Consider the following 24,306-nt stretch of genomic DNA (forward strand, 5'->3'; position numbering starts at 1 on the left):
TCATCTCAGCAGTATCCTGGTGGTGGCCAAACAGACAGAGGTGTATCACGACACACTGCTGCCAGAGCAGTGCACAGGGTCCCTGGGCCACCTACCTTGGTGAACCACAGAAAGTCCTGCATCAGCAGGCAGGAGTAGGTGTCATCAATCTCCACCACGGGGATCTGGTCTTCATGGGTCACCAGAATATTGTCATCCTTGTAGAAGATGGCTGTCAGGTAGAGGCCCCTGCATAGAAGGCAAGATTTCAGTGTCACCCCTGTCTGCCTGCTTTGTTTCCCAAAGAATGTGCCCCTTGCAGGCAGTGGAGATGTCCTGACCCAGGGCTCAGAAGGGGCACGTGGCCAGAACAGGAGCAGGAACCCAACGCCCTGACCCATGCCCTGACCAGCCCAAGGGTGGGTGATCAGCCCAGGAGACACACTGGGGTGCCTGGAGGCCAAGAATGAAGGTGGGTGGTGGGAGGGTGGTGGGGTCTGGAGGAGGGTGGGGTGTTGAGTCATGGTGAGAGATGGTGCAGGGATGTGGTAAGGGGGTAGCGTGGCCACCCCAAATGGAAACATCAAGGAGAAATGTTTGATTTCTGGCTGATGGGACTCATCTCCACTGACACCACCACCCTGCTCCAGGCAAGGTCCCACCTCTGAGCACCCTCTAGTCCCTGCCTTCTGCACAGAGCCCCCAGCTGAGCCCTGTGTCCCATCTGGGAGCTGGGCTCCCCACCATCCCCACACAGCAGCCCCTCACCGCTTCAGTGTCTTGAGAAACTTGCTGCCAGGGTGGAAGAGGTGCTTGAGGCTCTTGGAGACTGAGTGCTTCCTGCTCTGGGGCTGGTTCTTGCAGGGTTCTGGGGACAGAGAGCAGAGAAGGCTGCAGCAGGACACGAAGGGCCATGCTGGCAACCTGTGGCACGTCACATCACCCATTGGGAAGGCTCTGCCAAGGCCTCCACTGCTGGAGCTGTCTCCCTGCTACGCTCACCCGTGGGGACAGCCCCACCTCAGACCCACAGACCACGATCCACACCTGGGGAGCCCAGCTGGATCCCCCCACCCCATCCTACCCGCAGCACCGGGCTGTGCACTCACCATGGCAAACGCAGTGCTGGTGGACTGTCTTCACCTGACCCAGCAAATGGTCCAGAGCTTCTGCTTGGCCCCTTCGCCGTGGAGCTCGGCCATCGTACTCCCTCCAGTCTGCAGGGGACAGACCAGCATCACCCCAGCACCCAGCCCATCACCCCAGCACCCAGCCCATCACCCCATCACCCCACACCCAGCCCATCACCCCAGCACCCAGCCCTCCACCTGGGAGAAAGAGGGTCCTTCCTGTCCTCTCCTCCCCACAGCATCTCACCTCCTGGCACCCCACCTATGTGTCCCATGGGCTCAGCATGGCACTGCAGCAGTCACAGGAGCTGGCCACCTCTGGGTGGGCTCTGGGAGACCCCATTTTTGGCACCCCTCTTCCCAGGAGCACCCTGGCCCTGCACAGCACCCCGTGGCCCCCAGCCACCCCGCAGCACCACAGGGACACGGCCGAGGGAAAGAACAAGGTCCCATCTGTTGCTGCCCCAATTCACCAGCCTTAAAAAAGAAAATTCTTTCCAGTGTCTTCTCTCCAGGTCTTCCCTGGAGCTGCAGCTTTCTCCAGGCGAGTGCCGAGAGCTGGGCTCACCTCAGCAAACACATAAATAAGGTTTTCTGGCAGCTCCACCCGCTGCGAGACGGCAGCAGGAGCAGGAGCGGGGCCGGGGACCCGCCGGCGCTCCTCTGTTAGCTTTACATTAATTGCTTTAAACACCCCCTGTGTCCTGCCTGCTGCTGTTTTCCATGGAAAGTTCAGCTCTGTTAACTTTGGCTGGGGCTCGCCACTATTTTTAGGAGCTTTAAAAACACCCAGGGAGGTGCCTGACTATATTCTGCTGGGCCAGGGAGGGATCTTGAACCAAAGGGAGAAATACTAATGGAGATAAAAATAAATAAACCCCACTCCAGCCTGGTTCACTTCAGCCACGCTCTGCGGCCACGGCACGGGGGGAACGGGGCTGCTGCTGGGTGGCAAAAGGGCTTTGAAGTGCTGGTCCTGTGGGACCACCGTGCAGCAGAGACCCATCTGGGCCTGGCAGCAGGGGCAGAGGCCACCCCAGCACCCATCAGCCTGGACCCTAAGCCTTCCTGCTGGGTCCTCCTCTCCTGTCTCCCCCAGCTCCCTGATGTGAAGCTGAGGGGATTTTCTCCCCCTCACCCTGCTGCCAGCATGGGGAGGAGAGTGCTGACAGCACATAGCTGCTCTCCAGTGGGATCCGGGACCCCCATTCCAGGTCAGTGCCAGGGAACATGGGTTCCCGGGGCTGGGCTGGATGAGTGAGAGCACATGGTGGCATAGGGAAGGCTCCAGGACCACTGCCACCCAGAACCAGGACAGCTCTGAGCCCTGGGAGCACTTCCAGGGGCTGAGCTGGGACATCTCACCATGCCTGCCCTCAGCATGTGGGTTTTGCACAAGCTTTGGGGCAGATGCCATCCAGGCAGTAAGGACTGACCCCTCCCCAAACCTGCTCTGCACTAAATTATGAACCTCTGCTAAAAAATCCAGAGGTGTTTTTCCTGCCAACAGAGGAGATGGTTGCACGGCTCTCATTTGAACTGAGAGCACCCTCTCTCCTGGCATTCTCCTTAGGATGAGCTGATCCAGGTGGCCTAAAATGACTCAGCCTTTACGAAGAGAATTTCAGGCTGAAAAATGAATATTTGGCAAAGCTCCAATTTGATTTGGAAGCAGCATCCCAGATGCCTGGGCACATCCACCCTGCTTGGCCCAAGACTCCAGATGCTGCCTCTGCTCCTGGGTCCATCAGACCCCAGCCCAGCAGTGGCAGGGACACACCTGGATGGCTCAGGGAGCTGCCACATTTGCCCCATCCATCCCACAGCCAGTGGTGGGTGTTCCCAGTGATACTTACTGGAAGGGATGGCAAAAGGGGGTGTGGAGGTTTGTGGGGGACCCCAGCCCTTCATGTTGTAGGCAGACACCTGAACATAGTAAGCTGTTCCCTGTGAAGAGAGAAGCCACACTCAGCACACCAACACCTTTCTCCAGCTTGGTGTGTGAGGGAAGGATGATCACCCCATAGCCCAGGACACCAGTACACTATGAGAAATACAAAACTAGGAGCCCACACCCAGGTCTGACCTCCCCCAGCTGTACAAAGACCAGAATCACTCCCAGAGACACCCCATGTCCCTGGGGAGTGGTTTGGAGGGGGAAGCAGAGGAAAGATGGGACATGGTCAATGCCCTTTGCCAGGAGATGCTCCAGTCCCATAGCCAGGAGGCTTCCACAGCCTGGAGGGTTGGGGTGCTGCTGCTCACCAGGACATGCAAGGACGTAGCCCCTGGAGAGAGAGCTGGACTAACACTGCCAAGGGCTTGTGGCATGGAGACAGTGATTAAAGGCTTCTGATTAAAGCTCAGTCAAGCTGCCAGATGTTGCAAGGCCTCCAGGCAGTCATGAAGGAGGACAGGAGCCTGTGAGGCAGCTCTGAAAGCGTGATGGATGGGCTCAGGCCAGCTTCTGGCTGCAGCACTGCTCTGGGCTGTGCTTGAGCCCCGTCCTGCATGCACCAGGGCAGCTCTCCCACCCTGACAGTGGCTCCAGGGCTCTGGCACTGCTCTCCTGGCTGAGCCTCTCCAGCTGCCACCAGGGCTTTCCCTGCTCCTCCAGCTGCTGGGCCCTGCCTGCCCCAGAGCTTCAGTGCTGCACTTCCCTGATAGGGGCAAGCCCACCCACCCCAGCATTTCCCCATCTTTCCATCCCAAGCTTCATCCTGCCACAGTCCCCATCCTGGCATTATCCCCATCCTGCTGTGGTCCCCATCCCACCATGGTCCCCATCCTGCTGTGGTCACCACATCCTGCTATGGTCCTCATCCCAGCACAGTTCACATCCTGCCATGGTCCTCATCCTGCCCCATCTATCCCCACCAGGCTACTGTGTGCCAAGAACAGGCCAGCAGCCCCTGGGGAGGTGACAGGTGACAGGCAGCATGTCCCCTGTGGCTCTCAGGGAGATAAAACAGTGGGGAGCCCTGGCCCCAGCCAGCTCATGACCTTGCTGTGCTCCTGGTGAAGGCAGTGGGGCTGGTGGCTCCTCTCCAATGAGTGGGGGGCTGGCGTGGGGGTTGGGCTGTGCTGAGGAACCAACTGGTGATTTACTGCCCAGGAGGAGCAGGGTGGAGATGGGAGCAGGGAAGGGATAGGAGCAGGGAAGGGATGGAGCAGGGAAGGGATGGGAGCAGGGAAGGGATGGGAGCAGGGAAGGGATGGGAGCAGGGCAGGGGGCAGGGGATAAATCAGGTGCTGGGTGAATGAAGCAACTTGGCCTTTCACTTGAGAGTCCCCAGCACCCCTTGTGGGGGGTTTGCCTCACACCAGAGTGGCTGTGGCCATGCAGGGACAGGTAGACACCTCTCCTGGCCCCACGCTCTCACTGCTGCCCATGGAAGCCTCCATGGCACAATCCTGTTCCTCTGCATCAAAATGATGCCCCCTCCTCTCCCGCAGCACTGCAGGGAATGACCCCATGGGCCACAGGGTGGTCAGCAGCTTCTCCTGGCTGTGGGCTCTGTCCCCAAAAGCCCAGACCCCTATGGGACCCCCCAAGGCTCACCGACACCAGCCCCTGGATGGTAAAGTGCAGGTCCTGCAGTTTGTCGATGATGGCTTCTCCCAGCGGCGGCGAGAAGGAGGGGGAGCAGCTCCACTCCACTGAAAGGAGAGAGAGACCAAGGTGCTGTGTGGCCACAGAACAGGGCTGGCTACCTGGGTTCGTAGCCAGGGCCAGCAGGGCAGCACTGGAGCTGGTGTAGAGGAGCAAAGGCAAGAGGGAGGGGAAGCCAGAGCGGGGGGATGGCATGGGGAGTCCCGGTCCTCCTCACTCAGCTGTGTCAGGCAGGGTCAGCACCCTCAACAGATGAGTCAGGAGCAGGGATGGGTGCAATGCTCCCAGAAGACAAAAATATCTGGTGTTAAGTGGGTGAGGGGCGCAGGAACAGCAGGACAGCAAAGTCCCCCCTAACGAGCAGGATGAAGGAGTGACAACTGAGTGGTGCCTTGGTGCAGGATGGTGGCTTGGTCCAGCCTGGTCCAGCTCAGGTGGTGGCTGGGCTGTCCAGCAGCCTTTAGCCCCAGCTCTTCCTTGTGCTTGAGCACAAAGTGGGGCCTTATGGGGGCTCAGCAGCACTGCCTGTGCCCCTGGCAGGCTGATGTGGCATGGGGTCAGCATCCCAGCCTGTTCTCCAACACATCTGAGATGCTTGCCATGCCTGTGTGCCCTTTGCACCGCTGTGGAGACCCTGGTCCTTACCTTTGTACTTGGTGACAACAGCCGAGTTGACGCTCAGGGGCTCCCAGAAGGTCACCAGTACCGAGGAGCTGCTGGCCACTGAGAGGTGGACATTGATGGGGGCATCTGGCACTCCTGAGGACAGACAGCACAGGGACCACTACAGCAAGGACAGTCACTCTGTACCCCCCAGTGTCCCTGCTGGGGCTCCCCCTGTGCCCATGCCCGGAGCACTCAACCCTCTGTGCACCCAACCCAGCGAGCATAAAGCCCTTGGCTACAGGGTGTGGGGGTCCTTTAATGGACCACGCAGAGCCTGGACTACACCCAGCCCTACTCCTCCCCAGCAGGAGGGCCGCCTCCCAGCCCCACCCAGACCCTCCTCCGGGCACTCACGGGCATGCTCAAACCCTGCCTTCATCCGCTTGTAAAGCCGGTATCGCCACTCCCAGGCTTTGAGCTGCTTCTCCTTCTCGGAGCAGTCGGCGTTGGGTGCCTCGTTCACCACCTGCGCAGTCAGCTCGTTGACGCGCTGCTCCGCCTCCCGCACCAGCGTGGAGAGGTGCAAGGAGCGGCTCTCCAGGCTCACGACTGCGGGGCAACGGGGCCCAGGAGAGAAGAAAAAGTGTTTAGGGCAAACTCGGACTCTGCTGGCACCGGGTGCCCGCCTCAAGACCCCGTCCTCCCCTCTCTGTTCCGTTCTGCTCATGGCTTCACTTGAGCCCCTGCTAGAGCCTGCACCAGCTTGCCAAAGCCCACTGACCCTCTCCCCACCAGTCCTAAGGTGCCCTGCTCCACCAGGCTGGAGGCCCAGGTGATGGGCATGGCATGGCTCCCCCAGTGCAACTCACAGTGTGGGCTCTCCTTTGCTCCTGCTTGGAGCAGGGCCCTGGCGATGGGAGCGTTGTTGGTCATGATGGCGATGTCCAAGGGCAGCAGCCCCTCACTGTTGGGGGTGTTGAGGTCCAGCTCCTCAGGGCTGTACTGCTTCAGCAGGTCCTGGACCTTATCTAGGTCCTGCAGCTCCACGGCCTCAAAAAGGGCAGCATTGCTCTGGAACTGGGCAGAAGGAGCAACGCAGGTCAGATGAGCACCAGGTTCTTTCCTCCACCCCATCCACACCCCAGCCTTTCACCAGCACTCCACACACCCGAAAAGGGGGAAGGCTGCCCACATCCCAGGGGCTCAGGAGCATCAACTCTTTGCTTAGAAAGCCCCCAGGCCACCTCCACCCACAGCTTTCACCCAGGCAGGGTCCCTCCAACCCCATCTTCCCGTCGGTGGCAGTGCCAGGTGGGGACATCGGGCACTGACCAGGTAGGACTTGCGGAGCTTCTCCTTCTCTCCCCGTCCTGCCAGGCTGCCCTCATCAAAGGAGGTGTAATTGACCCGGAATTTCCCCGACAGGTTCCGGTAGAGCCTTTTGGCAGCGTTGGGTGAGGAAGGGCCCGGTGGCTTCCTGGCCTGGGCCAGCTGCAGGTCTCGCATCTGCTGTGTCATTTTAGGAGAGGATGACCTGGGAAAAGGCAAGGAAGTGTGGGGAAAGGAGACACGGGAAGACACACAGCAGAAAGGCAGAGGTGCATCAAAGGCTCATGGCACGAGGCAGGAGAGGCAGAGCAGTGTCAGGGCAGCACCAATGCAAGGGGCTGCCAGGTGGCTGCCGGTGCCTGTAGTGCCCTCATCCATCTGTCACCATCCAAGACCAGTCCATTCCTCCTTCCCATGGCTGCTCATGGCCTTGAGGGAGTCCTCAGGGGCTCACATGAGCCCTGTGAGTGAGACATTTCCTTCTAGCTTCAAGGGTTGGCCTGGCCCCACATTGTCTTCCAGCCAGGATGCCCCAAGCAACCTTCAGCTGCTCAGCTTTGCAACCCATTCCCACCCATCACACAGGGAACCCTCTCATTGCTCCCAGTCTCTGCCACCCAGCTTCTGTCTGGGGCTGCCCTCAGCAATGGGGACTGACAGCCCCCAGCCCCATGCTGGGTGAGCGCTGCCCACCATGCAGTTGGCTTGGGATGGCCTGGAGCACCCTCTCCACCCCCAATTCTTCTAGCAGGGACCTGTCTCCTGTGCTTATGGTCATTCCTCAGCCCTCTCTGGTATGTGACTTTCCTCAGGTCTTTATTCCAGCACAGAGCACTGAAAGGGAAGCCAGAGCAGGAAATGAACAAAAGACAATTTCCACTGGCACCAAAACACCACCAGGTCCTGGTGTGGACCAGTGACCCCCAGTCTCCTGCTCACCAGCAGACCCAGGCTCCACAGCTGATAATCACCTTCTCCATCCACAATGATTACGCTGCAAAGCCTTCTCTCCCCTCTGCTTTTGATTTCTACATTAAATAACCCTGATAAATACCTACAAGTCACTAGGAAATCTGGCTGCCCCTCTCTCTGCAACCATGGCCCTCATGTTCCCACCGAGCTCTCATCACCACCTGGCTTTGGTGCCAGGGTGGTCCCGCTGCTGCGTGGGGCTTTGCCCATCAGTCATCCCTGACAGCAACGAGGGCTTTCTCTGGTGTCAAACATCTGATCTCCTCCTTGCTGCAGCCTGAGGCACGGCTCCCAGCCAAGGAGCATCAGGTCAAGAGAGCACAACACCACCTAACACAGTTTCTCTCAGTTTTGACTTCACACCCCTGTGTATAAGGTCAGATATTTAGGGGGCAAGGTCTTTCTGCCACCGCTTCCCACACTTCCTACCACCTAATTTGTTAAATATCAAGTGTAATAAAAAACATGACAGTTGCCCAGAAGGTCATGCCAAAACGCTGCTGCCGAGCTGTTCCTGTGATGATGATGTTTATAAAGCCATCATCAGGAGGCAGGATATTAATAACAACCTCGCAACACGCTCTTCATCATCCTGATTTCAGATTAGGCACAGTGGGCTGCAGAAGTCCTTTAATGATTTTCCTTTTTATTCCTGTGATATTTAAAAGTGGAAAATGATGGGGAGGTTGGCTCCTGCCAATCACTCATCTCACTGGCTTCAGCCTACGGATTTGGAGGTCTGGAGCCACACAATGTCAAGTTGCTACCCCGGATTCCTCCAGGGATGGGGGTTATCTGAACATAACCCCAGGGATGGGGGTCATCTGAACATAACCCCAGGGGGGGTTAGCTGAACATAGGGCTTTACTGATACCTTAAGCCACCCTGTGAAGGCCAGTGAGGTGCACACAGCAGGGTCCTGCTGGTTCTGGTGGGGAGGAAGGGGAGCAACTCTCCCCCAGGAGGGCATTGCCCGTGGGGAGAGACCTGCACAATGCAGGCAAAGGCTGGAGAACCAGCCCTGGGCTCACTGGGACCTTCATGGCCATGACCTACCAGGCCATGTTCATCATGGACGTGGAGCATGGCATGGCCAATGCTGAAGGCTCCTCATGCCAAGGGGCTCCACACACGGCACATACAAGCCACTACAGATGGCAAATACAAGATCCCAGGCACCAAAAGCCAAAAAAATCATCACACAGCTCTGCTGTCACTGGCAGACAGCAATTAAGAGAGAAAAGCCACCTGTGCCTGTGCAGGCAGGAGACTGAGGCAGGGAGAGGTGACCCAAAATCACAGACTCACAGAATAGGCTGAGTTGGAAGGGACCCATCAGGACCATCAAGTCCAACTCCTGTCCCTGTGTAGGGCACCCCCAGGATCACACCGTGTGCCTGAGAGCATCATCCAAACACTTCTTGGACTGCAGCAGGTTTGGTGCTGTGACCACTTCCCTCTGGGTGAAAAACCTTTTCCTGATATCTAACCTAAACTTATTCAGCTTTCTACCATTTTCCTGAGTCCTGTCTTTGGTCACAGAAGTGAAGAAATCAGTACCAGCCCTTTCTCTTCCTCTCGTGAGGATACCAGAGACTGCAGTGAGGTCACCTCTCAGCCTTCTTTTCCCCAAGAGGGCAGATTCTGACCCACAGACCAAGTGTGAGAAGCAAAGTGCTATCTGAAATACCTAGGAAAGGGAAAGAACAGTCTTGAGAGTCTCTCCAGCAAAACCTTGACTGTTCCCTTGTGTATATGAACTCCCCACTGCCCAAGTCCCCTCCCCACCCTCAACTGCTGCTCAGAGGTGAAGAGCCTCCCAAGAGGCTCATCAACAAGGTGCCCAGTTCCTCCATGGCTCTCCTTCATCCAAGGAGGCAATGATGCTCTCCCACATCAGTAAAGGAGGGAAGACCCCAAAGGACCTCTCTGGAAGCTGGGTTAGACCCTGTTGTACCAGATCCCTGGTTCATCCATTCCTGCAGAATCCAGGTTAAAAACAGGAGTGGTGCTTGGGAGTGAAAGCACTTTCTTCTGCCAATCAAAATACATGGCAAATGACCCAGTCCAGGCTGACAGCAAAAAAAAGAGGAAGTTCTCTCAGAGATGGTAGAAACAGAGGAGACACAGAGAAATGTCTCACTATTTTCCCCTCTTCTGATTTGCTTTTGATGAGAAGGAAAGGGACGGAAATTATTCAGCTCTCAGGAGTGACCATCTATCTATATTAAACCAGCTGCCCCAAAGATAAAAGAGTTTCCTGCCCTGTGGTTATGAGTCATCTGGACCCAGTGAAACAGTCTGGATTTCTCTAGAGCTAAACTTTGAGCTGGGGCAACTGATAGCTGAAAACAACACCCACAGATGTCATGCCCTCAAGGTATGAGCAGCCAACACCAGCTCTGCTGGGAGGCAAAGGCCCACCCTGCAATGAGGCAGTAAGAGCAGGTTCCACCTCCTCTGCCTTCAGAATGCAACCCAGCTACATTTATCTTGACCACCATCAGTTCTTGCTTCTAATTATTCACCTACCCACTGCAAAGAGGGCAGCAGGGGTCAGTGCTTTACTTACTCCAGAGGTTCATTTTTCTGGCTGTGGGATTTTGGGGGCAGTGAGGGAGGTGGGTGCACAGTAGGTCTGCAGTGCCATTTCACCACCTACCAGCAAACTCCATGGGAAAAGCTGACATCCTGCTAAAGGATGCGTTAGGGTTGGCCAGACCCATCTCACGAAACCAATATAATGAGGAATTGTTTTTTTCTTTTAAAAGCACATGAGGATGGATGAGCATAAGACAACTTCATTTTACTTCATTTCATCCCTCCTGCAACGAACCCAAGCAAATCTGCTGGGTAGTTTATAAGGCTGTGGTTTCTGCATGTTTGAGCTTTTAATGTTTCCAACACTACAGAGCTTGGCCTAGTAAACAGTGCTAATAATTGTTGTAATTATATGATTTTAAGTGCATTTTGTTTAAGGGCGTAGCCTCTCTGAGCCTCCAGCAGAGAACCAGCTCGTGTCAGCCAGGGCTGCCCTCTCCCACCAGCACAGCCCGAGCTCTGGGGCTGGATGGAAGGAGCCCTGGTCCCCAGGACCCATCTGTCCTGCCCTGAGGACCCACGGGAGACATCCACACTGGGCACCCAGGGCACGTGAGTGCAAACCCCAGAGGGACCGTGGGCTGTGTCCTTCCTGCCACCATGCCTCCCGTCTCAGGGACAGGGGCTGGAGGCATCTGGACAGGTAGGCAATGATTGTCCTGCCCAGAAGTCACCCAACTAGAGATAAGGAAAAAAATTCTACATTGAGGCTGGTGAGACACTGGCCCAGGTTGCCCGGAGAGGTGGGAGATGCTCCATCCCAGAACACATTCTAGGCAAGGTTGGACAGGGCTCTGAGAAACCTGGTCTAGTGGGAGGTGACCCTGCTAATTGCAGGAGGAGTTGGACTGGATGGCTTTTAAAGGGCCTTTCCAACCCAAACCGGTCTGGGATTCTATAAGGTGGCTGGTGAGGACCATGGTGGCCATCTCACACCACTTCCCACCAGTGGGAGCCCCTGGCTGTGACAAGACTCACGTGCAAGTGATGCTGCTGCTGGCAATGGCCTTCCAAAAACCCAAGGCTGGCTGCTCCCTGCCACCCTCCACGTTGGCCATGGAAAAGATTAGCTCATGAGTGCCTGGTTGTGCTGGCAGCTCACAATGACAGACATGAGCTCAGTGCCACACATCCTCGGGGTCAGCGTGGGTGTGGGTGGCTGTCACTTCAGGAAACTGCTTCTGGACATCTGCAGCCTGATGCAGCAGAGACAGAAGGTATGGGGCTCCTGGCACAAGGAAAAGGGAGCCCAAGGGTGGAGGATGAAAGATGTTAATGCTTTGAAAGGAGGAGAAGGCTTGGAGAAGGGAGGAGGAGAAGGACTGGGTCCTTGTAGAGATCATTGTAAGCTCATGGCACTGTGGGTGTCAGTGGTACCTTAGCAGAAGCTGTCAGGGCTGCTGTCCTGAACCACAGCCCAGTTTAGTCCATCAGGTTACAGAATCACAGAAGGGTTTGTGCTGGCAGGGACCTTACAGATCATCAAGTTCCTGCCCTTGCCATGGGCAGGGACACCTCCCACCTGCCCAGGTTGCTCCAAGCCCCATCCAACCTGGGCTGAGACACTGCCAGGGATGGGGCAGCCACAGCTTCTCTGGGAAACCTGGGACAGGGGCTCAGCACCCTCACACCAAAGGATTCCTCTTGATCTCTAACAAAAATCTTCCCTCTTCCAGCTTAAAGCCAGTCCCCCTTGTCCCATCCCTCCACACCCTTCACCAAAGTCCCTTCCCAGCTTTCCTGGAGCCCCTTCAGGCACTGGAAGGTGCTCTAAGGTCTCCCCATTGCAGCTTCTCTTCTCCAGGCTGAACACCCCCAACTCTCTCAGCCTGGCTCCAGAGCAGAGCTGCTCCATACATCTGAGCATTTTCATGGCTTTCTCTGGACTTGATCCTCAACAGCTCCATGTCTTTTTTGCTCTGGGGGCTCCAGAGCTGGACACAGTGCTCCAGCATGCACTACCCATTTTATCCAAAAAATGTACAGGCAAAGGACAGGAGAAGCAGGAAAGAGAATCACATGCTATGGCCACAAGCTCTCAAACCCCAAATATTCCACAGCAAAGTCCACTCAAACTCCTAACACACAAAAGAGCTCCTCTCAGCTCACGGGGACACAAACCAGAAGAGCAGGGTGCAGCATGAAGAGGAGCTGCTGAGGCCCTTGTGTTTTCCACTCTTTTTGCCCAGATCTTTTTGCCCAAATATAAGCATTTTTTCAGGACGGGTGGAAGGGAGATTGGATCCAAAATGGAGCACGAGGAAGGAGCTCTTCCAAAAGAGTGGGATTTCATAACCCACCAAAAGGCACTCTCCAAACTGGGACAAAGCACTGTTCTGAGCATCCCTGCAAGGCAGAACTCCCAGGAGCTGCCTGCACACCAGTTCCCCATCCTGAGGCACACGGACCTCAAAGGTATTTAAATATTGTGTGGCAACCTGGCCACGCAAAGACCAAGCAAAACCTCTCCTGCTCCATGGAAACATCTGCGTGCCTGGAAAATCCACTTGCTTATTGAAACCTGGGTCCAGGAAAAGGCACCAAACCCGATCCAGGGCTTTGATTGTTTGTTTGTTTCCTACAGATTTTCTCTTTTTTCCCAACTTGGCAAACCCACTGGGTTTTGTTTTGAATGGAGCCGAGCGAGCATGCCTCTTTTGTTTAGCAATAACAACTAACTTATATAGACCCTGCTCCTGCCAGGACATTTTTGTAGGAGCTCCAGAATCCCAAATGCTCGAAGAACTTTGGAGTGGTCCAAGGCCAGGAGCTGCTGCACAGCACCCAGCTTGTTGCTGAGGCTCCTGAGCATCAGGCAGGGGTTTGGCAATGCCACTACAGCTGCACCTTGGCTCTGCTGTCTCCACACCAGGCACGCCGTGGTGCACAGCTTCTCAGTGAGCTCACCACCCAAGGCAGACCCCACAGCCTACCAGAAAGCCACCTACCAGCAGTTTGGTACCTGAATAAGCTGAAGAAAAGCAGATCCTGGCTGAGATCTGCCCCGTCCTGCCAGTGTGCAGCACCCTGTACCTCTGAAAGGGAAAGAAGTGGAGGATCCCTCTCACCCAGTGAGAGGAACCCAGTGTCATGCTCGCTGTCCAGGCTGTTCCCTGAGTCAGGAGGGTTCTGCATCCCATGGGAAACGCTGGTGCTGGGTATGCAGAGGCTGCAACGTGCAGTGAAGATCCCAGGGAACCCCCCTTGCTCAGCCACGTGGGAGGTGATGTCCCACACCTCAGGGCCATGTCCCCCTGAGGCACAGCCACGTCCCTCCAGGGACGAGCCTGCCCGCACGGCTCACCCCCCCTGCACCTCCCTCCTAAATCACAGCCCTGAATCTGGGAGAGAGCGACTTCAGGGCTCCAGGAGAGCTCTGGAGCCAACCAAGTAGATCACTTGCTGACAGTCTGTAGAGGCCTCCCATAAAACACCCTCTTTCTGCAGCCCCAGCAGTACATTTTGGGAGAGGAATGGAGCAGTGATGCTCCAGCAAGTTCTGCTGCACCACATTAATGCTGATGCTGCTTCTCTGTTTTCCTCATTTTTCTTTCCCCTGTTTTTTTGTTTTGGTTTGGTTTTTTCTTTTTCTTTTAAATTAAGCATCCCAATAACAGATTTTAAAGGAGCCCAGAAGGAGCCTGTGCCTCAACCCCCATTAAATAGAACCAAAATCAGACTTTCAATTCCTTGGCCCCCCGTGACAGCTGCCACCACAGACAGGACTGCTGCCACACACATAGTGACACCATCCTGACTGTGCCCACACACCCACGTCCCTCCCTGCCTGCACACATGCAGCTTTGCCAGGACACCACCAGGGTGGCTTCTCCTCGGTGACCACGCTAAGGGTCTGGCTCTCTAGCCAAGGCAGGTGATGCTGACAGCACTGTCACCTGTGGGCAGCAGCCCTGAGCTCTCTGGTGACTCCTTGGAGGGGCACCATTAATACAGCCTGTCCCTGGGCACCTCAGCTCATCCCTTGAGGGAAGGGAAACAAAATCCCAGAAGTCTACATGGGTTCCAACTGCAGACCTGGGTCAGGAGGGAGATGCTGGGAAGGAGAAGAAACATCCACGCCAGGCCCTGGGTCCTCCAGCCAGCCAGCTCAGCTCTGCTGCTTTCCCTCTTCTCCCAAGGATTTGCCCCAGCAGAGCTCCCACCCTACCCGCAGGCTGGCACCTAAAAAAAAATCTGATTTTGCACTACCAGATTTTGGTGGGGAAGGAGCTAAGGGGGTATGTACACTACAGACCTCCCCACTGAGGGGGTTCAGCAGCCACTGCTCGAGGTGCAGCATCCCCCAGCACCTCTTGTCCCTGGGGCACCTCCCAGTGCCAAAAGCCCCCAGTGCCTCCCCAGCAGGGGCACTGGGGAGGTCAGAGCTGCCCTGGGAGCTCTGCTCAGCCCCAGGGCTCCCGCCCACCGGCCAGGGCAAACCCTCCTCCCTGTTCTCCCCACCATGCCAGCCTTTAATTGCTGCTTGACATTAAGTATCTGAGCAAGGAAGTCTTGGGTAAATGTTCTTGCTGTGGGAACACACAGTGCTGAGTCTCTTTAATTACATTGTTTTTGTTTGGCTTTTTTTATTAGTTGTGCTGTGGCTTCCCCCTCCCTGACAGGCCGGCGAAGCGCACGCTAAATATGGCTGGGTTTAGGTTTAAGGTCCGCCGTGAAACTCGACCCGCGGCACCAGACTGGCTGGACCGGGTGCAAGCCAGGGTTACACCGGACACGCATTCCAGCAGCCACGGTCCCGCTCCGGCCCCGCGCTCCCCCCCAGCCTCCTCAAACCCCCGCCTGCCAAGCAGCTCAGAGCACAACCACCCCGATCCTCAACATCTCTCCATCCTCTTCATCCTCACTCAGCTGGGAACACAGCCCTCTTTACCCTCCGGACACTAAGCTGACCCCTTTGCATCATCCCCATCGCTCGGGCACCGGTCCCCAGCCCGAAGAGTCCCGTCCCACACCTGCTCAGCCCACCTCCGGGCTGTCCCTCGGGGCCCAAGAGCCCTCTTCCCACTGGCCGACACTGCTTTCATCTTCCTCTGCCCCCCTTGTTATTTTAAAGGCATTCCAGAGGATGCTGTCAGGCTTGGATGTGGTTTGGTTGGGTTGTTTGTTTTCGTACTGGAGGTTTTATGATCGCATTGGGAGCGAGCCCTAATTGAGCTGCAATTTGAATTGCAGTCCGTGGGTATTTGTTTCATTTTTGGAAGGGCTCAAACGGCAGCACAGCTTAGGCTGGAGAACGCATTTGGTTTTAACTGGAACCTGATGGAGACAGGAGGGAGCGAGCCGGGCTGCCCCGCGCCATGACCGGAGCTCCTGGGGAAGCCCTGGGTGGCCATCCCGGCGCCAGGTACCCAGGGCAGTAAGAAGCTGTGCCAAGGGTGACCACAGGCCTGGGACTACCTGAAAACCCCGTGGCTGAGGGGCTGGAGGAACCTGGAGCCCATCCTGTGGTGTTGAGAGCCAAGCACACAGCCCTGGGGCCCAGCAGCTGCACTGCAGACCCTGTGCCCAGAAGACCCCCGTGCCCTGCAAACCTCTGTGCCCAGCAGACAGACCCCTCTGTCCTGCAAACCACTGCCTTCTGCACACCCTGCACTGCAGGGTCCGTGTCCTTGCGCTCGCCCAGCACCCAGGGAGGGAGCTCAGCACCACTGCCCAGATGGCTCAACCTCCCCCAGGGGTGGCTGGGTGGTCCTTGCTCAAGCCAGGAGCTGGCAGACCCCAGTTACCCACAGGGATGTGGCAGCAGAAATGGACAGGTCCTAAAGGTCAGAGCCCAAACTGTCCTTCACAGGATCAACATTGGTGTCAGCTTCTGCTCACCATGCCCTGTGCCAACTCCCAGAACGAGCAGTTCAGCCCCAGCACCCACAATGTCCCCGGTGGTGCTGGCACCTGCGACCAGCTGGACCTTTGCAGATAGGGACGGGAGGACAGACAGATTCCCAAAGCAGAGAGGGACAGGCTGAGTACCTGCTCTGCATTGCAACGGTGTTATCTCCAGTTCTCCCAGCATCTCTCAGGCCTGGATGCTGGAGCTCTGCTCTAGAAGCCATTCCCAACCTGCTGGCACCATGCTGGCTAAATCAGACTTCCGCATGCTCGAGGTGGCTGAGCAGTGGGGAATCACTGCCCTTCTCTAAGGAAGGAATCCTATCCCAGCCTGGCCTGCCAGGAGTGGGCAGCAGTCTGTGCCACAGATACGTGTGTGCAAACTCTTCTGGGGGGTATTGAATGCACAAGCTGAGTCATGGGACTCCTGGTCTCAAAGATCACTGAAGGTACAGTTAGGGGGGGGAGAAAAATTATCTCTGTGAAGCCACAACCAACTTGGACCCAAGTGGAGTGGGAAGTGGCTGCTCAGTGTGGGGATGCTCAGATGTGCAGCCAGGGCCCAGATGCCATGCTGGGAGGAGAAGGATGTGAGACCACATTCATCTAAACTTGGTTCCATCCCCTTGCTCAGGCCTGACACCCACATCCTGGCAGGGAGTGGGGCAAGCTCTGGAGAAGCTGCTGCAGCAGCAAGCCCAGCACAGGGCCAGAGGCTGCATCTGAGTGCTCTGATGGGAGAAGGGGCCACAGGGGCAGGGATGGCATCCTTAGAGCACCTTCCAGTGCCTGAAGGGGCTCCAGGAAAGCTGAGGAGGGACTTTGGTCAAGGGCCTGGAAGGATGGGAAAAGGAAGAACCATTTTAAGCTGCAGGAAGGGAATGTTGGACATGTTGGACATGAGGAAGACATTGTTTGGTGTGAGGGTGCTGAGCCCCTGGCCCAGGTTTTCCAGAGAAGCTGTGGCTGCCCCATCCCTGGCAGTGTCTCAGCCCAGGCTGGATGGGGCTTGGAGCAACCTGGGCTGGTGGGAGGTGTCCCTGCCCATGGCAAGGGTAGGAACTTGATGATCTTTAAGGTCCCTTCCAACCCAAGACAGGCTGGGATTCTCTGATATCCCACACTACCTCCTCCTCATGCTGCTGAGACCCACTGGGCTCCCCACTGCAAATGGATCCTCTGCACCACCATTCCCTGATCCTGCAGTGGTCAGGCTCTGCAGCTCCCATACACCCAGGCTCCCTGCTACAATTCAGTGGTTGGCTCAGCTCCTCTCTCTGCTGGAAACTGGGGTCCTGGGACAAGCATCCCCCCTGCCCAGCCCTGGGGCTGCAGCTCACCCCTGCAAGGGAGCACAGCCACATGCTGTGAGGGCTGAGACCTGCCGACTCATCACAGCAGTGACAGGCAACCAATTTGAACCCAGACCTGCAGGGATGAGAAGCAAATCCTTTACCCTCCTGCGCCACCTGGTGCCACCAGGAAGAATATGCTAGCGAGGTCCGGCCTCCATGAGAAACCACCTCTTCTCCAGACTCATGACACCGTAGAAAATTGGCCCAAGAAGGACTTCTGGAGGTCCTTGGAGCTCAGTACCCCATACCTGAGGCTCATCTCCATCCCCAGCCAACCACCTCCCACCCGCACTTCTTATCCTGCCAGGGGACCACCCCAGCCTCTCATTGGGATGCCCCTTCTGGTGGAAATCCACCTCCAACCCATCATCCTACCCAAGCCATCCAGCTAGACTGGGACCAAGATGCTCAAGCATATTGAAGCTGCACGATGGAAACCAGCACCACTGGCTGAAGACTTCCAGAGCTGCACCCAAAGGGCTTATAAAAGGCAGGCCACAGACATTGATCTCAGCAGGGAGGAGGAGACGACGGCCAAGACACAATGGAAGAACAGACAAACGCACACACCCGGCTCCAGAGCTGCTGCCCAGCTGGTAAATGTTACTGGAGTCAGAAAACCCCTTTCCCACTGGAAGGCAACCAGCAGGAGCCAGCCGGCAGCACTGGGCACGCTGGCCACTACCCACAGGGTGTCCCTGGCACTGCTACCAAGAACATCCACCCCCTCGGTGTGGATCTCCTTGTCCCAGCCTGGCTCCCCGTTCAGCACAGCTTCACACCAGGATTTGCTCCCGGCTGGCTCCATGGCCAGCTCCCTGCCTGGCACCCACCAGGATCCTCTCCTTTGACAGGAGAGATCAACCCCACCACGTTGCCCTGCTCCCAGTGCCAGCACCACCCAGCAATGCCAGAGGAGATTATTCACTGCCACCCAACTACAAAAGCACTCACGTATGCCAAAGCCAACCTTCCCTCCCTGTGTCTCCAGCAGAGCCAGGCTCCAAGGGCTGTAGTCCAAGAGGAAAAGCCAACCTTTTTTTTTTTTTTTTTTTTCCCCCATTTTGCTAGAAAACACCCTAATGGGGCTCAAGCCCTCTTGTAATGGCACCATCTGGGGAGAGCTGATGACCAGCCCAGGTGTGCCTGCTGCCTCCATCAGACCAGAGCTTTCCCACCCCAGGTGTCACTTGATTCTCCTTCTAACTGCAGAAAGCTTTGAGATGCCATCAGATGAAGAAGCTCAAGCTGATGACAGCAGAGCCCATGGAGGAATTGTTAGGGCCACCAGGAAAAGATTTCCACACTAATATAAAAGAGCAACATTAACAGTCACAGTACTCACCAGGCCAAACCATCAGGAGAGACCCATGGGAGAGCCAGGGGGGCAAACAGAGGACATGGGAGCACCGGGAAAATGCTCTTTGTTCTCACTGAGCATTGCTTCAGCTTCTGGTCTAGAGAAGAGGCCCTGCCCAAGGTGACCTGAGCTCTGGGCAGGTGGTGTCTGCAGCCACTGCCTCAGTTTGCAATGATGGGAAATGGAGACAGTGTTGTCTTTTGTCAAGTGCTTCAAGACTTGCTAGCAAAGACCACCAAAGATCAGGCTCCTTGCAGTCACACTCCTGACCTGAGCTCATGGGGGTAATGGGGAAAGCCCTGGAGATGGGACCTGGAGGTGCTTGGGGCAGCTGGCAAGCAGTGGTTGTCCTGGGCAGGTCCCTTTACAGAAGTTGGGACCTTGAGCAGTGAGATTCTGAGGAGCTTCTCCAAGCCTGAACAACCATGCTGCCCAGAGTCTAGCAATTTGACCAAATCTGTGTTGATTTTCACCAGGAATGCACCAACCCTGCCAAATTTCAAGTCTCTTTTCCAAAGCATGGAGGCACCAGAAGTCCTTGAACATAGAGTCAGAAGGAAGAAAAAAAAAAAAAAAAAAAGGGAAAAAATTGGCAAAGCTGCCATTTTTCCCCAACCTTCTGCTGAAATTTGGGGAAAAAAAAAAAAAAAAACCCAAAAAAAACAAGAGGGAGAAAGTTCAGCCTGAGACAGCACGAGCGTGGAAAAATTCAGCCCAAACAGTTAAAGTCTGGCAAAGGTATCAGCAAACAAACTGCTGCTGGGAAGTGATGTCCAGTTTTAACACCAGCAGCCTGTGTGGGGTGAGAAGTGTCCTCCCAGCTCCTCCAGGGCAGCACACCAGGAGGAACATCACTGGGACACAGGAGAGGAAAGGTAGCAGGGGCCAATTACTGCAGGTGGCCCTGGAGATGGGAGGTGGCAGCTTGGGGTAAGAGGAGGCCACTGTGACCCCAACACCTCAGAGATCTCTCAAAGCACTTGGGAGATCCCTCTTGACATGGTTACACTGAGCAGGAGCTTCAACTGCTTGGGTTCCTCCATCACCAAGAGGCTAAGAAACATCTCACAGAGCTGGTGGCCTCAACACAAAGTGGGTGCTGCTGTCTCCTTCCTCCCCCTTGCAAGCCCCAGAACAGCACGAGGGGCACTGTAGACACACAGTGATGCTCCTGAGACTCCCTGCTTCCCCCACCATGGCCCTCACGCTGCTTCTCCCAGCTGTATGCTGCAAAACAGCAGGGACCAAGATGCTCACAGCCCTGGAAAGCTCCTGTAGGTGCCCACACCCTGCTAGGTGCTGCCACAGCTGCAATCACACTGTGCTGACAAGCCCTCAGCCCAGAGGGGTTCTCTCTCCTTTACCTCCAGTTTTTCTGGTGGCAGACCAGCAGCATCCCCTTCCTGACCTGCCTGCACTGACAGAAAGAAAACCGCCAAAGAAACTTCCCGGGTTCATGGGAAGTTCACCCAAGTGGAGCTCTGCTTTTCTGCTTGCCACGAGCCTTCCAGAGCTCGTGACCGGGGCAGAGCGGGGCCAGGAGAGCGCAGGGAGGATGGGACCTCTTAGCAGCATCAGCCTTCCACTTGCACAAAAAAAACACCTCCTGGCTGAAAGAGCTTCAAGAACACTGTCACAGCTGAGGTTCCCTCAGCAGAAGCACAGAGGAATGTCCCTGGGAAATGAGTACTGCATGATGTGCTGGGGGAGATGAATGAATAGTTCTGTTGGGGAGAACAGAAGAAAATGTGGGAGCTGGAAGCTGAGGGGAAAATAATTGCTTCTGCCTGATCCCCACCAGGCATGAGGCTCAGCAGATGTGGTGTTCACCTAAGCTCACAAACCTCCTCTGAAAAGCAAGCAATTGGGCAGAAGAAAGGTGGGTAAGAGGGGTGAGTGTGAAGCAAAGTGATGGGGAGGAGCAGGAAAGCCTCAAGCCAAGGTGCAGAGAGATCCCAGCACACTCATGGACCTGGTCCTTGGTGTCCCAAGTGCCCTTGGCTGACTCCTACCTCCAGTTTGCCTTCCCTGCTGAGTGCTGCCCATCCTGCCAGCATCCAAGCCAGTAGGTCCAATATTGACCTGGCACTAAGAGACACTCTCCAGGAAGATAAACAGGAGGTTCCTGAAGCTCTGGCACGACCAAGTGTCTCAGCCAGGAAGAAACTATCTAAGAGCAGAGAAAACCTGTACAACAGGCACTGCTGCTGTCTAAGGGACAGGGGAGGATTAAAAGTACTCAGTGAAGCTGTCACCTGTCAGGAAATGCTGATGCTCTTGTGCCTCCTGACCCCTGTGTCCCTGGCAGCATCAGCAGTCAGAGCAGGGATCCCATCTGCTCCCAGGGCAGAAGTGTCCCCAGGGCTGAGAAAAGCGGAGTCTGGCAGCCTGGGGCTGGGGCAGACTCCCTGCCCTGCTGGGGCTGCTCCAGACTCCCCACTCCCCAGCACTGCCCTTCCCTGGCTACAGATTGGCTTGGAGAAGCCAGGTTCAAAGCCAGCAGGTCTGGAGACCCAACCACTAATAGGAAATCAGGGCTATTATCATTATTTCCACTAAAAGAAATAAATATATTGAGATATTTTTTGTAAGCTGGCTAAAAGCTAAGACCAACTCCAGCACACTGACACTATGGAAATACCAGCTGGTGTGGAGGATCCATGGAGCCATCAGGAATGGTTTGGCTCACACTGTACTTCAGACATCCATGAGGTTTCCCCATCACACCAAGGACTGTGGCATCTCTGCACTTCCCTCCAGCATAACCATGGGGCTTGGGCTGCTTTCTCTACAAATCCAGGCAACTGACACCTTCTGGCCATGGACACATCCATGGAGAAGAATCAGTGGAGATCCTGCATGATAAAGAGCATCTTCTACACTCCTCAGCAGGGACTGAGGCATCCATCCTGCTCTGCAGATCCACACCATGGAACACGGCAGAGAGATGATGAGAATAAAATGAAACAAACCAGGGAAATAAGGACCTGATGGGATTAGGTTTCTGGTTGGACTCCACGATCTTAAGCATCTTTTCCAACCTAAGTGATCTTATGATTCTAATCTTGAAGGTCTTTTTCCAACTAAGGTAATTCTGTGATTCTGCAAATGGGCTATTTGAGAGAAATCAAAGCATGCTGAGGATAACAGATGTGCTGCACTGAGAAATAATCTTAGCAGAGCTTGGAGGTACAGCTACCAGCAGAGGGAAGTGGCCAGAACAACACATCAACACATATTTTAATTTAGTCTTTTAAATAAATTATATTTGCTTCCTCAGTGAGGAAGGGATCTGGCTGAGGGCTCCAGTCCCCGGCAGTGAGAACCTGAGAATCAGTCTGCTCTCAACATTTTCCTTCTGTCAGTTGCCCAGGGGGCTCAATTTTTCCTGCTAAAGTGACAGGAGAAACCAATGCAGAGGCCACTGCTGGACCTGCTGGAGCCAGTGCCTGTGGCAGGTCACAGTGCTGCACACAGAGAGGATCCAGCCCTTGGCTCATCCAACCTCTCCCTTCTCACTGTAACCCCAAGCCAAGCTGCCTCTCCCCAGATGAGGAGAAACCCAGGCTGATGGAGGCTTGTGGCATCAGGAGTGGAGGCACAAGAGCCTACAGAAATATTTGGCAGACCCTGACCTCACTGTGCTGCCCTCCTTTCCCACCCACATCCACCAGATGGGTGCTTCCAGCTCCCTGCCAGCAGAGCAGGACCATGACTGCTCTGCCAGGGCAAAACCCTGCCCAGGCTGCAGCAGAAGCATCAGCATCACTGTGAGCAGCAGCCACCCTTAAGCCTCTCTTTGCAGATGACTCATAGGTAATGAGAATAAAAGGTGATTTTCCACAACCAAAAAATTCCTTTCAAATGTTTTCCTAAAGGCAAACCCAACTTCCAGGGAGATACTTCGAGGGCTCACTACTCCCCATCCCCACCAGTTGGTCCCTCAGAGTGAATCACTGTCCCACCAGCTCTGGGGAGGACAAACTCCTGCTCCCTCCATGCACTGACTGTGGCCATCCTCAGTGTGCTGGGGACAAAACACATTCAACACCAAAAGGCTCTGCGTCCAGGGAGGATGAGGGGACCGTGGCACCAGGAGCAGGCAGCCACATCCCAACTCCTTCCCTGGTCCAAGGCATCTCCTTGGACAGGCCCATTCTCCTCCTCCTTCCTCTCAACCACATTTATCACCCATAAACTGACTTTCTAGAGGGCTGCTGATGGCAACGTCCATCTGCCAGGCTGGGGGGAAGCTCAGGCTGCCTGGAGCCCTTGGGCAAGGGGCCCTGCTGAGGGCCAGCTCCCCGGGCAGCCAGAATGCCCCGGCAGACCACAGCAGCACAGTGTGGAAGTCCAGGTCCCACACAGCTAATTCACTAAGTCACAGATCCCATGACTTCATAAGGCAAAGAGGCTCCACAGCTATTAGGGGAATTGGGAGCAGGGGGAGGAGGAGCTGAAATGGAGACGGGGAGGGTGGAGAGGGGGAAGCTAAGACAAGCAGCAGAACAAAACATCCCATAAATCATGAGGAGCTGCTGAAATACCAGAACAAATGACCCCATGGCTTGGCCATTGTTCCTGAGCGAGGGCTTAAAGCGCTCCCAGTCCAGACAAAGCCGCGCGTTGCGTTCCAGTGCCGGCCTGGCCAGGCCTTGCACTCGCCTCAGCCGGGCCAGGGGTGGCTGTGCTTCCTAGAGTCACAGAATCTCACAGAATCACAGAATCATTGGGGTTGGAAAGGACCTCTGAGATCATCAGTCCCAACCCCTCATCCACTCCCCCCGTTGGTTCCCAGCCCATGGCACTCAGTGCCACATTCAGTCTCTTCTTAAAAACCTCCAGGGATGGAGAATCCACCCCCTCCCTGGGAAGCCAATTCCAGTGCCTGATCACCCTCTCTGTAAAAAGTTTCTTCCTAATATCCAACCTAAACCTCCCCTGGAAGAGCTTAAGCCCATGCCCTCTTGTCCTACCTGGGAAAAGAGCCCAACCCCCCCCTGGCTCCAACCTCCTTTCAGGGAGTTGTAGAGAGTGATGAGCCTGAGCCTCCTCTTCTCCAGCCTCAACACCCCCAGCTCCCTCAGCCCTTCCTCACAGGAATTCTGCTGGATCCCTTCACAGCCTCCTTGCTCTTCTCTGGACCTGCTCCAGCACCTCAATCTCCTTCCTGAGCTGAGGGGCCCAGAACTGGACACAGGACTCAAGCTGCATCCTCACCAGAGCTGAGCACAGGGGCAAAATCCCTTCCCTGGACCTGCTGGCCACGCTGTTCCTGAGCCAGCCCAGGATGCCATTGGGATTCTTGGCCACCTGGGCACACTCCCAGCTGGCTCATGTTCAGCTTCCTGGCAATCCAGACTCCCAGGTCCCTTGGTGCTGCTCTCACCCACTCTGGCCCCTGGGCCATGGTGGGTGGGGAGGAGAAGCTCTGGGTGCCCCCGACCACACGGGTGCCCACACCTCAGCCTGCCCACAGCATCCTTTGGCTCCGAGGTGCCCGCCAGCCTC

At 55.8% G+C, this 24,306-nt stretch overlaps 3 protein-coding genes across 11 annotated transcripts in view; all 3 read right to left on the minus strand.

Annotated features, from left to right (window-relative positions):
- TBC1D24 (TBC1 domain family member 24) overlaps positions 1-24,306 on the minus strand; it is a 371,517-nt gene that overhangs the window by 202,240 nt on the left and 144,971 nt on the right. The window lies entirely within an intron of this gene.
- Positions 1-24,306, minus strand: part of VRK3 (VRK serine/threonine kinase 3) — a 362,077-nt gene that overhangs the window by 82,150 nt on the left and 255,621 nt on the right. The gene's annotated exons all lie outside the window — the stretch shown is intronic.
- The window catches only part of LOC139804148 (ankyrin repeat and fibronectin type-III domain-containing protein 1-like), a 185,522-nt gene that overhangs the window by 8,553 nt on the left and 152,663 nt on the right, over positions 1-24,306 (minus strand). For all 9 annotated transcript variants that reach the window (XM_071761023.1, XM_071761022.1, XM_071761024.1 and 6 more), the window contains 9 exons: positions 6,661-6,862; positions 6,198-6,405; positions 5,743-5,937; positions 5,368-5,481; positions 4,672-4,769; positions 2,966-3,056; positions 1,089-1,196; positions 748-847; positions 96-228 (listed from right to left, as the gene is read on the minus strand). In XM_071761023.1, the coding sequence (XP_071617124.1) occupies positions 96-228; positions 748-847; positions 1,089-1,196; positions 2,966-3,056; positions 4,672-4,769; positions 5,368-5,481; positions 5,743-5,937; positions 6,198-6,405; positions 6,661-6,862 (1,249 nt within the window). The remainder of the gene's footprint in view (positions 1-95; positions 229-747; positions 848-1,088; positions 1,197-2,965; positions 3,057-4,671; positions 4,770-5,367; positions 5,482-5,742; positions 5,938-6,197; positions 6,406-6,660; positions 6,863-24,306) is intronic.

Source organism: Heliangelus exortis, chromosome 17 (assembly GCF_036169615.1).
Source record: "Heliangelus exortis chromosome 17, bHelExo1.hap1, whole genome shotgun sequence".
NCBI lineage: Eukaryota > Metazoa > Chordata > Aves > Apodiformes > Trochilidae > Heliangelus > Heliangelus exortis.